This window comes from Toxorhynchites rutilus, chromosome 2 (genome assembly GCF_029784135.1).
Source record: "Toxorhynchites rutilus septentrionalis strain SRP chromosome 2, ASM2978413v1, whole genome shotgun sequence".
In the NCBI taxonomy this organism is placed as follows: Eukaryota; Metazoa; Arthropoda; class Insecta; order Diptera; family Culicidae; genus Toxorhynchites; species Toxorhynchites rutilus.
Window position 1 is genome coordinate 68760276 of NC_073745.1, and position 15707 is coordinate 68775982.

At 41.1% G+C, this 15707-nt stretch overlaps 1 protein-coding gene and 1 long non-coding RNA gene across 29 annotated transcripts in view; one reads left to right on the forward strand and one right to left on the reverse strand.

The window, feature by feature from the left end:
- Positions 1–1385: 1385 nt before the first annotated feature.
- Positions 1386–15707, reverse strand: part of LOC129770346 (ryanodine receptor) — a 128975-nt gene continuing 114653 nt past the window's right edge. For 12 of the 28 annotated variants that reach the window (XM_055773099.1, XM_055773098.1, XM_055773104.1 and 9 more), the window contains 5 exons: positions 6518–6611; positions 6205–6453; positions 6064–6081; positions 2473–5988; positions 1386–2413 (listed from right to left, as the gene is read on the reverse strand). In XM_055773099.1, the coding sequence (XP_055629074.1) occupies positions 2198–2413; positions 2473–5988; positions 6064–6081; positions 6205–6453; positions 6518–6611 (4093 nt within the window). In that variant the 3' untranslated portion in view covers positions 1386–2197. Of the gene's footprint in view, positions 2414–2472; positions 5989–6063; positions 6082–6204; positions 6454–6517; positions 6612–6914; positions 7025–15707 lie in introns of all 28 variants that reach the window. The other 16 variants (XM_055773121.1, XM_055773109.1, XM_055773105.1 and 13 more) reach the window with 3 other exon arrangements.
- Positions 13995–15536, forward strand: LOC129770348 (uncharacterized). The gene is made up of 3 exons (XR_008742097.1): positions 13995–14591; positions 14651–15084; positions 15141–15536. It is a non-coding gene; the product is annotated as an uncharacterized LOC129770348 (long non-coding RNA).

Consider the following 15707-nt stretch of genomic DNA (forward strand, 5'->3'; position numbering starts at 1 on the left):
AACTGGACCGCTTGAAGGTAGCACCCATGAAGAAGAGGCCATCTTTGATAAACAGAGGCCGCATTGTCTTCCATCAGGACAACGCCAGGCCACACACTTCTTTGGTGACGCGCAAGAAGCTCCGGGAGCTCGGATGGGAGGTTCTTTTGCATCCGCCGTATAGTCCGGACTATGCACCAAGTGACTACCACCTGTTTTTGTCCATGGCGAACGAGCTAGGTAGTCAGAAGTTATCCACAAAAGAGGCCTGTGAAAATTGGCTATCCGAGTTTTTTGCCAATAAGGAAGCGAGCTTCTATAACAGGGGTATTATGAAATTGGCATCTCGTTGGGAACAAGTCATCGAACAAAACGACGCATATTTGACTTAAAACAGATGATTGTAACTAATTTTATGAACAAATGAAAATTCAAAAAAAATACCGCTTGACTTTTTTGACAGCCTAATACACAAAATTTCCTAAAACAATGACTTTCCAATTTTTCAACTTTCCGAATGGTTTTTCATATTTTTTTAGCACATAAACATGACGCAGACTGAGACACATCAATCCTGATACTGACTGTTCTAATCCGTTGCTCCGTTCTTAAGTTAAATCGTGAGGAACGGACACCAAATCATTTTTATTTTTATAGATATACAAAATTTCCTAAAACAATGACTTTCCAATCTTTCACAGCGAGTAAACGTATGATGTTTGGCTTTTTTGGTTTGAAATTCGCTTGAATTTTTTAGAAAAATGAGAATTCAAATTTCCCGAATTTTCTTCAAATTGCACGAAGAACGGAGATTAAAAGCTTGAAGAAGCTCTGGATACAAAGTTGACATTCAAGCAGTATGTTTCGTACATCGTTGAAAACTTAGGTTTCAGCATTCGAGTTTCCAAAAGATTCTCAGATGTCAACTGCCTCAAATTCGACCGACCATGGAGTATAGAAGCGTCATCTGGAATCCGTACTTTCAAAACGGGAGTGACGCGAATAGAATCAGTAAACCGACGGTTTGTATGATATTCTCTTCGACTGTTGCCTTTGCGTGATCCGTTTCGGCTTCCAACCTACGAGAGCCGCAGCTTGCTGATCCATCTGGACTTCATACATACCAGACAAAAACTAGCGAGGACATTGTTTGTTCGCATCGATCTTCTAACCAACCGCATTGATTGTTCTGGTAAAAAATGCAGTTTTACCGCGCGGTAAAACTTTTGCAACAACAGGGCCTGCAGCGGGGCTCAATAATGGGATGTGAATGAGAGAAACCACACATAGCGGCTTCGGAACCACGCTGTAGTCGTTCACCGTTGATCTTACTAATCGCGGCAGATTCAACGATGATTCGGATATTTCGGATAATTTTTTTTTGTTTTTTAACCTCACACCACTAGTATACTCATAAGTAATCGATCTGTTTTTATTATAATAATAAAATCTCTTCAACTAGGTAAAAAGTGTAAGATAACTACAGTTTTTTTTCTTTGTTATGAACGAATGTTCCTTCCTTGCGTTCGATTTCCAATTTTTGTTCCAAAGTTTTTTTTTGCGGTACAACCGCACGTTCAAATGTTTCATCAAGAGAGCAAAACCTAAATAACAGAACATACACATCAATCGTAGGTAACAAACTGAAGAAAAAAAAAACAAACAAAAGTTAGTTTGACCGGTAGTTCGATCATCGTTCGCAAAAGTTCGCAAACAGTGCCGTCGGGCAATATTTGTCTAGTTGGTCGTTTCGCACACAACATCCGTCGCAATTCCAGTCCCAGTTTCGGTTTGTAGGTTTGTTGCAAATTGTCCATCACATTGCTCGATTGATTCACGTATGACGTCGAGTGACGTCTCGATAAAGGTAGTACTGTGTTAGGGTTTACAAATTTGATACACAATTTCCCTAAATAAGTTCACATCTGGTTTGATAACGTTCACAGAATTGACGATTCTTAAATGTCTCAATTTTTTATTTTTTTTTGTTTGCTTTAACATTGATTGTAGCTTTCTTTTATTCAAGGGTAGGAATCTATTGGAATATTTTTTTTATCAATATACTAAAAAGGACTTTGAAAATGTCTTTAAAATTTCTCTTAATTTTTTGCTGATTGTTTGATTTGTTTGGTTGTTGTTGATGTTTCTGTTCGTTTGTTTATGTATGATCTTTGGTTCAAATGTAGAACGAAAGTTCGTTCTGGTTTCGTGTCAAAAATTAACTTCCGCCTCCGCTCAGTTCATCCTCGTACTGCTTCCTAAAGCAATCACCGACCGGGAAGAAGTCCCAGCATCGCTGTTGGTACATGTTCCACACGTACGTTTCCTGACCGGTGTATTCCGTGTCCGGTTTGTTGATTAAATGCATTAGGAAGAACATGTAGTTCGCCAGATTGTGCTCCTGAGCGACGTGCGTGTCGAACCCGTGAGGCACCTGAGAAAACAGTTGAACGTCAGCTTCAAACACAAACATTGTACTTTGCATCGACTCACCTTGTCGAAGTAGTCTTTGCCTATGCCACAAATGAAGCAATTGGACTCCATGTCCTCCTTGACTGACTCCAGCTGATCACGAAGCTCACCGAAAGCGTCAATGATCAAACCTTGGATGATGGCAAGCAGGATAACGATGACGAAGAAAAAGAACGATATATCGAACAGGATACGGTACACCTCGTAGTCATCTCCGTCCGGATCACCGATTTCATCACCAATACCTCCACCCGCTCGGACACCCTTGTACAGATGGAAGACGAAGCAGGTACCCATATCGTGACACTTGCGATCACCCTCTTCGCCGTCGTCGTCCTCCTGGATGTAGAACTTGCGGAAGAAGTTGAACGCGATAACGGTGTAGATGTACACAATAATTGTGAGCAGCATCACGGTCAACACCAACTGTTTGCCGTTGTGTGTAACGGACTGCAAGATCGTACGCAGTGTCTTGAAACCGACCGCAACATCAAGCAAGTGCGCAGCGAAGAAGAAGTTATTGAAGTTGCCCATGACGGAGAAGATGAAGTACCACAGTGAATACAAGAACGCATTATCGGTGATCGTGACACCAGCCTTCCAAATTTGATATCTCCAATCGATGTTCGCAATAAAGTGGAAGAACCCGCCACCCTCGGTACCTTCCTGTGCAGCGAACGCATTTTTCTCCATTCCCAACAAATTCGAGATTGAGTCAAAGTCGTACGTTTCGCTGTACTTTTGGCGAACCTTCTTCTTAACAAATTTATCCCAATAGTTGACGGGGAACGTCTTGGCAGAGATTACCAGCTTATCCCAGTGCGATTTGATGTCGTCGTCTTCAGGCTGCTCAGCGATGAACAATCCGTCGAACTCCAACCGTCGGGCAATTTCCTTTTCTCGCTTGAAGATAGCCAGCGGTACCTTGAGGTGATAGTACGCGATCAACATGGCAAGGGAAACCAAACTGTGCAATAAGGCGGCAACTCGCATCACATGTTCCATATAGTAGAAATCTTCGTCTACTTCTACCTTCTCCAGCGGATCCTCGCCTTCGGCTTCTTCATTACCACCGTCTCCACTACCACCATCGCCGCTTGCCGCATCCAAAGCCGCATCCATTAATCCTGAGCCAAGTCCCGATGCCAATCCCATTAAATCCTCACCAGATCCTTCTCCCGCTTCCGCTTCATCGTCAAAGGTCGTTACCTTGTAGAACAACAGCATAAAGTTGATACAGAACGCCAGCACCAACGCCACGTACTTCAAGTTGTAGAAGTTTCTGGCCAAATAGCTGACAGCCTTCTTTGTGTACTTGGAGAAATCAATCTGCGTGACGGCGGCGGGCTCCTTCGTTTCCACGGACGCCTTCTTCGACTCGGCCTCTATGCTAGCCAGCGTTGCTTCCTGAGCCTTCTGAGCTTCCGATCGTTCCTGTGCGGCACGCTTAGCAGCTTCACCTCCGAGAAGGTCAACCAAAGTCATCGGAGGTTCCGCATTGGCAGCCTCGGCTGATGGTTCTCCAGCGCCGTCCTCCGGACTGCTCTCACCGGTTTCTTCCTGCGATGACGACGGGCTCAATGCGGGAGATTCGTGTGGCTGCACGCGATACTGTCCATTTTCCTCCTTGCTGATGTCCAATCCGAAGGCTTGCACCGTTCCCGGAGGTTCCTCCTGTGGCAACGGCGGCAGCGCACGTAGCGAAGGCTCCGCCTCTGGAATCACTTCTTCCTCTTCCTGCGCCGGTCCACGCATCAGCGACATTAGAATGTTCACCAAATACTTGATAATGATCGACACCCCGAAGCCCGAATAATAGAATGCGTAGAAAATCATCTTAAAAAAGCCGAGGATGATTTCCGGGAATGATTTCGACTGCATCACGGCGATCTGGTGTTTGATGTTCGAGGGTGAGATCATGTACATCGAGTAGGACAATCCATCCTTTACTGCCTGTATGGTTCGCTTGATTGGATCCCGTGCCGCACGCTCTTCCTCCTCTTCGCTGATGTATGTGAACGCCGCTTCACGCCGTACGTTTCCTCCGTCGTCTTCGCTAGCCATCAGTCCGGAAGCGTGTGTCATTTCAAAGATGGCATCCTCACAGAAGTTTACGAAGGCCTCCAACTTCTCCTTATCGCCACCTTCCGTGACGATCGAGTAGAAGAAGGCACGTTTCGACTCCTTAATCTGTGGTTTCTCCCACTGCTCTATGTTCGCTTCCTTGATTTCGAAGTACACTCGCTCGATACGCTTGGAGGAACCCATGATTTCGATACGACCCAAGAAGGACTCAAAATAGTTCAAAACGGAGCCAGCGGTTTCCAGGAAGCGTGCGAGACGAGGTTCGTTGGGCATGTGCTCCGAAAGGTTGGTCAACAGTACTGCCAAATTGAAGCCAATCTCTTTGGCCGGTTCGTGGAATCGATCGACAAAGCCAATGTAGTCGATCTTACCATCATGGTTCGTCTCGCAACAGGCTAACAAGAAATCGATTTCCTCGGGAGTGTAGCTCTTCTGTTGCTCCATCTTCTCGCGGAAGTCTTTCGGCATAATCCAACCGTCACCGTTCGCGTCGATTTCGGTGAAGCTTGGCGTTGAAGTTAGGTCCTTCAGTTTAAGGAACATGTCGAAGTACTTGAGAATAAGCTCCACGTTGGAAGCCGATTCGACCAGGGTGTCAACCATCTGCTTACCAATCGTGCCATTGACGACGTTACCTTCAAGCATGGATAGCATCATGGTGATCATGTCCTTTTGCAGATTGAGAAGTTCTTTCAGCAAATCAACCTGGCTGGAGTGCTTGGAAAGTTTGTCCTGCATGTGCGAAAACAGGAAAAGGAAACCACCAACGGCATCCCACAGACGGGAGTGAGCCAATGCCTGTTGATTCTGGGTACAGGGACCCTGGATGACTTCAGTGAGGGTGTTGAAAACCTGGCTAGCGACACCGATGGCTTTGAAGAAGTTGGCCTTACCTGCCGGATCGATCAACTCCTTGCTCGAGTAGTGCCAATAGAAGTCCATGATGGATTCCTGTAGTCTCAGCAGGTAATCGACGGTGCAGATAACTACGTTAACTGTAGTGGTGTTACCGGCTTGGGTTCTCAAATAATTCTGCCAATCTAGATTGTGACCCTCGCAAGTCAGCTGAATGAAACGGAACAGAGCGCAGGTAAACTCGGCATCGTGCATGTTCTTCTCACCGGCTGCACCCTCGGAACCAACTCCCAGCCCTTCGGCTTTGGTGTTACGCTCGAATGCGTCCAGATCGAGCACGCTGCACGAATTCATCAGACCGGCGATCGAGGTGAAAAAGCCAACATCCTTCTTCTCCTTCAGGTGGTTCAACATGCCCATCTGAATGTCGATATTGCCTCCACGCAGGATAGCGATACCAAGCTCTAGCGTACGCATCACCATGTCCGATGGGATGCCTTTGGAGGCGGAAATATGCAGCAGCACCATTTCCGCAACACCACGGTTTGCTAGACGAGCTTGATGGAAGAGCAACTTTTGTTTCTCCATTTCTTGTTCCTTGAAAACGGGAAAATTGTTGTGGTGAGTTCCTTGCTCGAAATCGTTACACATTAGTGGTGTTAGTGATCTTACCATGAGTTTCTGCATGGTCTAGGTATGCAATGGAAGGCAAGTAATGGGAGGTTAGTCGTGTTAAGTTCGGCGCTAGTCGTTAGCTCGATTTGTACTAAATGACGATAGCTTTCGCTAGTGTTCACATCAATGCATACTTACATGGATACTGGCACCTCCCTCGTCTTCTCCACCGCCTTCCTCTTCATCACCACCTTCCTCCTCCTCTTCACCACAAGAACGAGCGACAATGCTCGCGTAAGACATGTACAGTGGATCCTCCTGGAGAGCCCCACTCCTTTCGGTCATCGCACCACGGCAGAAGGTCGTCACCAGCTGAGTCAGAGGATCGGGTTTACCCTCCTCCTCTTCCTCTTCCTTCTTCTTTTTCTCGGCATCCTCGAATGTTTGCTACAATCGAAAAACAGGACACTCAGTTTCCGACAACGAGTCGTCGAATATCTGAACCACTTACAGTAAGATCTTCAATCATAACCTCCTGTCCAACGTTCTCGTCCTCCAGCCACAGTTCGGAGTATGTCCTTGCGAAGATGTTACACGCTCGGTGTCTAATCGAGTCACCCAAAGTAGAAGGAAAAAGAGACAGTTAGTTGGACTGATCCTAACAGAAACACAAAAATACTAACACAAGCCAAACTTTGCTAAACTAAAAGAAGGGTGCAAACAGCAAACGAACCGGTTAGATTCATCGCAAATGCTACTTTGAGTTTAGAAAAATAAAAGGAACTAGCTAAGTACAGAAAAAACAACACAAACGCAATCAAATAAGTTAAAAAATCAACACAACACAAGAGTGAGAGTGATAATCGCTGGAGGAGTGTAAGATTTATATAAAATAGTGGACAAGTCACCTGCTCAATCTATACATTGGTTTTGCTCTTAGACATGCAACAGCCATTTTGCGTCTAGCATGAGACACAACCTGATTCCAATTTAAGCCGGAGGCTCTTGGTCGGCATGCCTATGTACACAAGTTGGTGGTATTGAAGTTAGTACATTATAATGCGGTTAGTATCGTTCTTCTTGAGCCAGTAGTAGTAAGTAATAGTAAGTAGTCTTCACGAAAACTTACAGAATAAATAGTGAGTGAGTGTGAGAGTGTGGGAGGGATTGATTCCAGGGTGTTGCGGGAAAAGGTTAGTTAGACGATGAGTGGTTTGTCGATCGATTAGTTCTGATGTGCGTGAGTGGGCGTGTCAGTCGGTTATCCTGATGTTGTAGGTGTTGGGAATGGCGTGCAGGTGTCGGCGTGTGCTTTGAAAACGTGTCAGAGGGTATAGACCTAGAGCTTGGTAGATATATTTTATTTTGGTTTCTAACTCGGACCGGAATAGAAGATGCTAGTCGAAAGTGGTTTGTTTGGGAATTTGATTTAGACTTGCAATGATTTATTTCGCAAAAACATCATTCATTCTTGTGCAAATTTAGCGTCAAAACAAAGTCAATTGGTTGCTTAACACAGTGAATCAAGGTAACAAAAACACGGTACGTTCCCACAAAAAATAATAATTTGAAACGTTGCTAAATGATAGTAGATATAGTGCTGGTTATGCAATATTTTGAGCAAAGAAAAGTTTTGTTTCAGACTGCGCCTTTAATTTTATGTTCTAAACTACTTAACATTTATTTTTATATGTATAAAAAAGGAAGTAACGAGTAGCGCGGAAATTATTATTAATGCAAACTACAATTCTTTCCAAAACTAACACCTGTCCGAAATCTAGTACAAAATGCTTCTAGTGATAAAGTTATATCTTCCTAGATGATGATTCCGTCTTCGCACTTCATTCTTACACATGCACCTCAAAACAAGATCTGAAATGGCAGTGAACGTTACAATTAACATTTACAGGATTCTAGAGTAATAGATAATCATTATTCATGTATGTTGTAATCAACCAGCTTCATTTCAGCTCATTCACGCTGGTTTTAGATGTTGCTACACTCTTTTAACTCTTTTCACATTCAATGGAGGAAATGTCTCTTCTCCTTCATGCATGCTCCTTTCGTCTCATCCTTCACACTGAAGTGAAGTCTCCAATCATTATTTCTTTCATTTCAGTTATTTCTGGAATGCGCTACTCAAGACTCGTGTAAGTAATTTCAATGAGCTACACCTCGAACGAAGAATGATTTTCCATACTTCGACGTTCGATGAAAAACTATCGATTACTTTACATTACTTGTAGCTTACTGTAAAGATAACCAGGTTGTTCTGTATTCAAGAGACTACAAAAAAAGCAACAACGTAGTTTGCTAAAGTTTACCAAGGAGCATCCTATAAGGCGATATTGCAAGTGGGAAACATGGGAGAATCTGTTTAAATTGAATACAAAGCATACACACGAGTTTGAAGCTACTCTTAACTTATTGAAAGTAAAATCGAAAAATTGATTTCTTCGAGCATTCTTCGTGTTCGAAACGTACTCACTGAAACAGGTAAGCAATGGTAAGAAAGAAATGCAGAAGACCACCCTGAGTAATTAGTTTGTGGCGCCGGTGATATAGTGGTAAAGGTGCTATGCCCTCCTATGTCTTTTTGAACATTGCTTTTTTTTGGGAGATGATCCATTCCATTTCGGAGAAATAAAACGGATGAAATTTTCAATTGAAAGCTATGAAATCAAACATGGCTCATTCTAACAGTTTCAGTCGTTAATTCCAAATTGGAAGGAAAAGGCAAAAATTAACATGATTTTTCGTATCATCGGAAAACTTTGAAAAATCATAACTTTAAAATCATCATAAAAAAATAACGCATCTCTGAATTTTGGATATGTTATGTAAAAAAACCTCAGCTTTCATGAAAAAAATCCCCTTGGCCCGAAAAAATCGCCCTTGGTCCCGAAAGAACAGTCGTTCATTGCCTTTAATTTGATGTGCTGATCATCGAAATCGGTCATACTTGTCATACTTGGAAAAAAGAGGAAAAAGATGAAATGTAAAATGTAAATGGTCGGCCTAATAAAAAAAAATACGGGTCTAATGTTTTGCGATAAATAACAAAATTTCCACTTGTCACGAAAATCTGAGAACCTTTATATCGGATTGACATGGAATGGCTGTATAATTGTGGACATTTCTTCAGATCACGGTACAACAGCCTTCATGATATATTTCAAAATGAAAATTAGCTGGACAAACGTAATGTACGAGACAAACATATGCCGTCCGACTCTCGCTAAAGCTCGGTCGGACCTTACTACAGGATCATATCCTATGTTTCCAACTAATCGGGCAATCAATGGAACACTGGTTTGCTTGCGAAAGATCGCTGTTTCCGCCGACGGGTCTGCAACAGACTCGGATTGTGTCATCTTGGCGGCTTGAGGTCGTCTCGGTTACTTATCCTCGTTAGATGGGGACTTCGCCTCCTTTACATTGACCTCAGAAAAAAAATCATTACGCAAAAATAATTTTATAAAAATGGTGTCATTTATGCCCATGAGGTTTTCTCTGCGTTAGAATATTTCTAGTAAGCTTTTGTGAGATTACGCTTTTTTCTTTTAGGTTATTTTCGTTGCTCTTATTTCTCTTGCGATATTTTCCGGTCACGGCCAGAACACACTTGTGGGTTTGGCTCACTCCAGCAATGGCATTTGAGCCAGAAAGGCGCCTCACAGTCGCGTTTAGCACGAAAAGTTTTTTTGAGAGGCAACAAAACACTTCGTGAAAAGTTTGATCAATTTCCAAAAGTATGGAAGAGTAATATTTTTATTATTAAATGGCATGAAACAACTGGATACTGGAGACATTTGACTGTCAAATCCAGGTTTACAGAATCTAGGATGGCCGCTATGAGCTATCAAAATCCTATCATCTCTGTTGGGAAGCACTAGAATTATAACTGACTGACAGTTCGGTTGTCAAAATTTGACAGCAATCGGTCGATTGGTTCGTGAGTTACAGCATTGAGAGGAAGCAACTTTTGTTGTGAAAAAAATGGAAAAATCCGAATTTCGTGTATTGATTGTAAATTGCATGAATTGGGCTTTGAATTGCTCCCGCATCTACCTTATTCTCCAGATCTGGTCCCCAGGGACTTTTTTCTGTTCGCAGACCTGAAGAGAATGCTCGCTGGCAAGAAATTTAAGACCGATGATTAGGTGATTACCGAAACTGAGGCCTATTTTGAGAAAAAACCGAAAAATAATGGTATCAAGTTGCAAGATCGCTATAATCGCTGTATTGCCCTCGAAGGCAGTTATGTTGAATAATAAAATTGAATTTTGCAAAAAAAATAGTTTTACTGTGTTACTTTATAAACTTTTCAGCCGAACTGTTAGATAGTAAAATGTAGTTACATATAGTTACACTTTTAGTTTAAAAGTTTGTTGAAAGTAATGATTGGTTCACGTGTATATCTGGCGTCTAAGAGCCCCCCCCCCATACTACAGACTTCTAATCGGCCAATAGTATGGTCGGGTTGGCCTGCTAGTGCAGAAAACGACCCAACTGAATCGATGTAATGTGCGCATATGCATATTTCTCCGTACTGATCAAGTCGACCGACCAAACTATCGGTCGCAAAAAAGTCAGCAGTGTGCGGGGCCTCTAATAGTATTTAGTACTCATCAAATTCTCCCATGGAGATGTTCTAGTTGATTTACAAAGTATCTTTTGCGACGTTTTTACCAAAGTCTAGATGTGATCTGGATGTCCAATATCATGCCATGAACATGTTTGGATGGTAAACGTCGGTAAACTTAGGTCGGTGTTCTTCTCGGATAAGAAATAATACAATGAGTGGGCATTTTCTTAACACATTGCGGACCGCTCACGTGTTTTCTCGTGTTTCGCGTTCCGTCTGTTACGGGTGGATCACGAAATAACCCGTGTTTTCTACACTTGATGGTTAAATCCTTGGTTTGCCAAGAATCTAACAAGGCCTACCGATGGCTCGCCCTCGTCTCATACACTCCGAAGGAAACGATCTCATTCGTGGAATCCGAACAAATGAAGCGTTCAAGTTTGCCCCAAAACGTGTGGTCCTTAATATGTTAAGATGGCGGCGCGAAGAATGTATATGGATTGATCTGTAGCTATCTCATTACGGACGAATGACTATGGATTTCGTTTTCTAAATTCTAGAGCTTGAAAAATTATAAAAAAGGTTCAATGCTCACGGATAAACTTCTGCTACTGCAAACTTTCTCTATAGGGTTGTATAGGATTATCTGTTGTATCCATACATAAAGGAAACATATCAACAAGAGAGTTATCGAAGCTACCTTTTAACAGTATAATTTTATGTATGAACCTAGTTTTTCGAAATTTTTGGGATCGAAATACGCTTGTTTTGCAGGGCTTATCCTCTTTCATGCTTGGGGAAGCTTATAAAGAGGCAAGAAAATCGAAGAAATCACTTCTATAGATTTTCATCTGCAGTCAAAATTGATTATCGAGAATTAGTTTTTAAAATTTTCTACTTTCTGTCTGAACACTATTAGTAATGTGGCATTATTTTGCACTCTTCCCCAAATTCTAAAATTACCAAAAATGGTTAAGGTGTAATAAATAAAAATACAAGGTCAGAAACACCATAAATGGATGTCGTCCATAGTTATTTATGTAAACTGTTGATCATGTGTGGACTATGCGCTAAGTGATTATAATTTTAATAGCATGATAATGTTCTTAATCTGTTGAACAGAATACGGAAAAGTACCTTACAATTGAGGTTTATGATACTTCGACAGTTGCTGAATTGACTTCCCTTTTTACATATTTAGGGAATGAGCGTAAGTGACTTCACAACTTGGCCGTCGTTCTCAATTCGTACTCTGATCTTTCGGAATATTAAGTGCTTTGTCTATCGGACTAAAAATATGTTTGATTACATTTGTTTCAAATTCCGAACAGCAAAAAGGCAATTTAAAAAAATCATAACTTTTGAGCTACTAGACCAATTTAGATGGACGATATATCAAATTAAAGCTATTCTTCTTTGGAAAAATACTATACTCCCAAAAATTTGGATTTTGTGCTTTGAAACTTTACTCAAATTCCGAATTTGCTAACGCAAACATTCAGTGGCTGGTTTTGCAGTCACTTTTTTGCAGATGCTCAGTACTATAAGTTATAGGCAGTATCAATACCTGTAAATGATGTTTAAATGAAGCCCGTACCACAAAGAATGTAGGGGTTTTTATTATTCAATTATTTATAACATTAAAGTTCAGTAAATTTACATTGAAAAATGAAGTGTTCGGAATTTGAGACAAAACGGTATTCGTTTCTTAACTCTGCACTCTTTCTAGCTTTTATTTTTTGTTACTTAGTATTCACGAGCAATGTTTGGAAGGGTTGATGTAGTGGATTTGTCGCCATCTCGCGAACAGAGTGCCTTCACTGGTCTGTTGTTCAATTCTTTCCTCGAGTTTTTGGGGCGATACTCGCTGGATCTTAAGACGTCCAATACGCTGTATTTTCGAACACGTTAAGCTAGTACGAATTTTGGGTGATATTAGCGATGTCTTGAAAACTGGACGCTACATTCTGAAAATAACCCATTACAACTATAAATGCTGATCGTAAATAACTGCAAAGCTTTGCAGCAGGCAGGAATCATTGTCTGAACACACGTTATAACCTCTAAACCAGGGGTTCTCAAACTGTTTTGGGTAAGAGACCCCTTTTCCAGAATTCAGTCATACTATAGACCCCCATAGCCAAATTTATTTGAAAATCCTATCTCTAGTTTTTTCTTACTGAATAGTTATCAATTTGAAAACTTTGCAGTTGGTTAATTGAAAAAACTAGACATTATATTCTCACGGAGACAATCTGGTGTAGTGGTAACATCCGCATCTCTCACGCAAAAGGTCACGAGTTCAACTCACACTCTCGACATTCTTTCAAAAAATGGAAGTAATGTGACAAACCAGCCAAAAGTATTGAAGGTCACTATAATACAGAAGAAACATTATTTTCTCATCATATTCAACAAAATAAATAGAGATAAAATTTAGTGAATATAAAGTGTAATATATTATTATTAACACAAATTACTCACAACCTATAAAAACATTCAAATCGCAAACCAATCTATCCACAACTACCAAAATATGGAAATACGGTTCAATATTGGTTAGTTAAAGCCTTAAATTTCCACGTTCGTTAATTTTCAAATGGTTCCTTCAGTTTCGCGTTGTTTGTAACCATAATGAAGCCTTTTTCGACAAAGTATAATGATGAAAAACGAGAACGAAAACGAGAAGCAATGTCTCACATCGCAGGATAGTGTTTTCCAATGGTTCGTTATTACTAGAGCATATGACAACCTTGGTTGTACTCCTGCCTCATCCGTACTGATGATAATCAACTTTTCTTGCATTATCACCTTGCCTAATTCCATGGATATGATGTAGTACAGATTTATTACCAATTGAGGAATTTGAAAATTTTGAAAATCTAAAAATATTCTAGTAAAATAATTGTGTAATGCTTCCAGGTGAGTGACATATTGGGTTGGGGAAAAAGAAATATCGTATATTGTCAATATATGGCAACACTTAAACATATCTTGTGTTGTACTTATCGCATCGGGTCATACTATACGGCTATTTCAAGACGACAATCTGTGCTACAAGTGTCGTTTTGACAGTGTTGTGATTGTCCTTTTTAGTCTCAAGTTATAGCGCGTCAAAGATGGAGGCCACCAAGCAAGAAATTCGCCATATTTTACGTTTTTTACTACCTGCGAGGTAAAACTGCAACGAAGGCGGCCGAAAAAATTCGTGCAGTTTATGGACCCGATATTGTAACGATTCGCACAGCACAGCGTTGGTTTGATCAATTTCGTTCTGGTGTAGTGGCTGTCGAGGATACACCCCGTGCCCCGTACAATCGTCGTGTAAACCGATAAAATCGATGAAATCATCCAAGTAGACCGGCATGTGACCACTCGCTCGATTGGCCAGGAACTGCCCACAATCCAATCGACGAAAAAAACATCGACCTAACAACGACCGTAGCGCTGTTACCTATTCACGATGACGACGATTAGGTATCGACATCTGGATACGGCATTAGTTTGTATGAGGCAAACTATTCTCTATCATATTAGTCGGCCCGAATCAGTTTATAATTGCTAAAATTTGTATGAAATTTTTTTCTTGGCATAATTTTTCTTACTTAAAGTACGTTGTCATGACCCTAATTTGAATTATTTTCTATAGACGTTCAGATATTCTCAAAAAAACTTGTCATTATAATATAAAATTATCTCAAAACATATTTTTTTATGACGTTTTTTCACCACTTGTAGGCAATGGTGATTTTCACTTACATAGAGTACTAATTTGATTAAGGAAAAATCATGTTCATTCATAATTTTCATTTTAAAAGTGTATTCATTCCTTCTGCAAATCCATACTGTCATGCCTCTTCCCCAATATCGTCAACGCGAATAGTTCGTTAGTCGAAAATACTGAATAATTAAACAAACTAAATGGCGTCACTGGTGGTTCTTTTTTCCACTCCGCTAAACTGTCATCTCAAACAAAAACAAATGGATCATACAACTGGTGAGTATGGAATATATTTCGGCTTTTTAATTATTAATTATTTTATCTTGTCTTATCAGCTATGAATACATTCGACTCGTTTGCTTCCATCAATCGGTAAGTGAGAAAGATGATTTCTCCCATCACCACAGTGCGGATTTCCACTTCTATCACAGCAGCCAACAACATCCGTTTTCCTGCTGCAGTAACCTCCAACCCCTGTTGGCAATGCCGGGGAACAGCATTAACAGCAGCAGCAGAATTTGACCATGGTATGGTATTGCGAAGAACTTTCCCCATTAGAGGTTCCGTGCTTCGCGCACATTCAAAAATCCTCTTCAGACACGAAAACTCAACGACAAGGAGGTATTTATCAACTTGCTCAGCTGAATTACCACCCGGAGGAACCCGAATGCACTGATTCCGTTGTATAGTAGAATGAAAATAGGCGAGGTAAGCGAACGTAATCGCATGATATTTTAATGTTCGCATTTTCATCCGGATCATACAACTGGTGAGTAGGGAATTCATTTCTGCTTTTCACTTACTAATCATTTTATTTTGTTTCAGCTATGAATACATCCGACTCAATCAATCGGCGAATGAGAAAGATGATTTCCCTCATCACCACATTGCTTATTTCCACTTCTGTCACACCAGCCAACAGCATCAACTTTCCCGCAGCAGTATCCTTTAAGTCCAGGGTGCTATTCCGGGGAACAGCATCAACAGCAACAGCAGCAGGACCTGGCCATAGTATTTCGGGCAATTTTCCCCATCGGAGATCCCGTGCTTCACGCACATTGAAGAATCCTCCTCAGCCACATATCTGTGTCATCGAGGGCAAAGAGGTATTCATCAATGTACTCAGTCGGATTTGAATCGTCAATCCAGACAACCCGGATGCACCGATTCCATTATATACCTTATTTTTATTATACATGGATTTTTATTATTTTTTTTCAATAAAATGCTTAAAATCGATCAATGTATTTCCTTTTCATATTCAATAACAAACCAATACAAACAAGCAGCAAGCAGTGCTGGAAGCAGCGCTGCAATCAGGTCGACGCCTTGCACATGTTGGCGAAAAAGTGGCGTCAAGTTGTTCGATGAATGCATATGAAAGGTCGATAA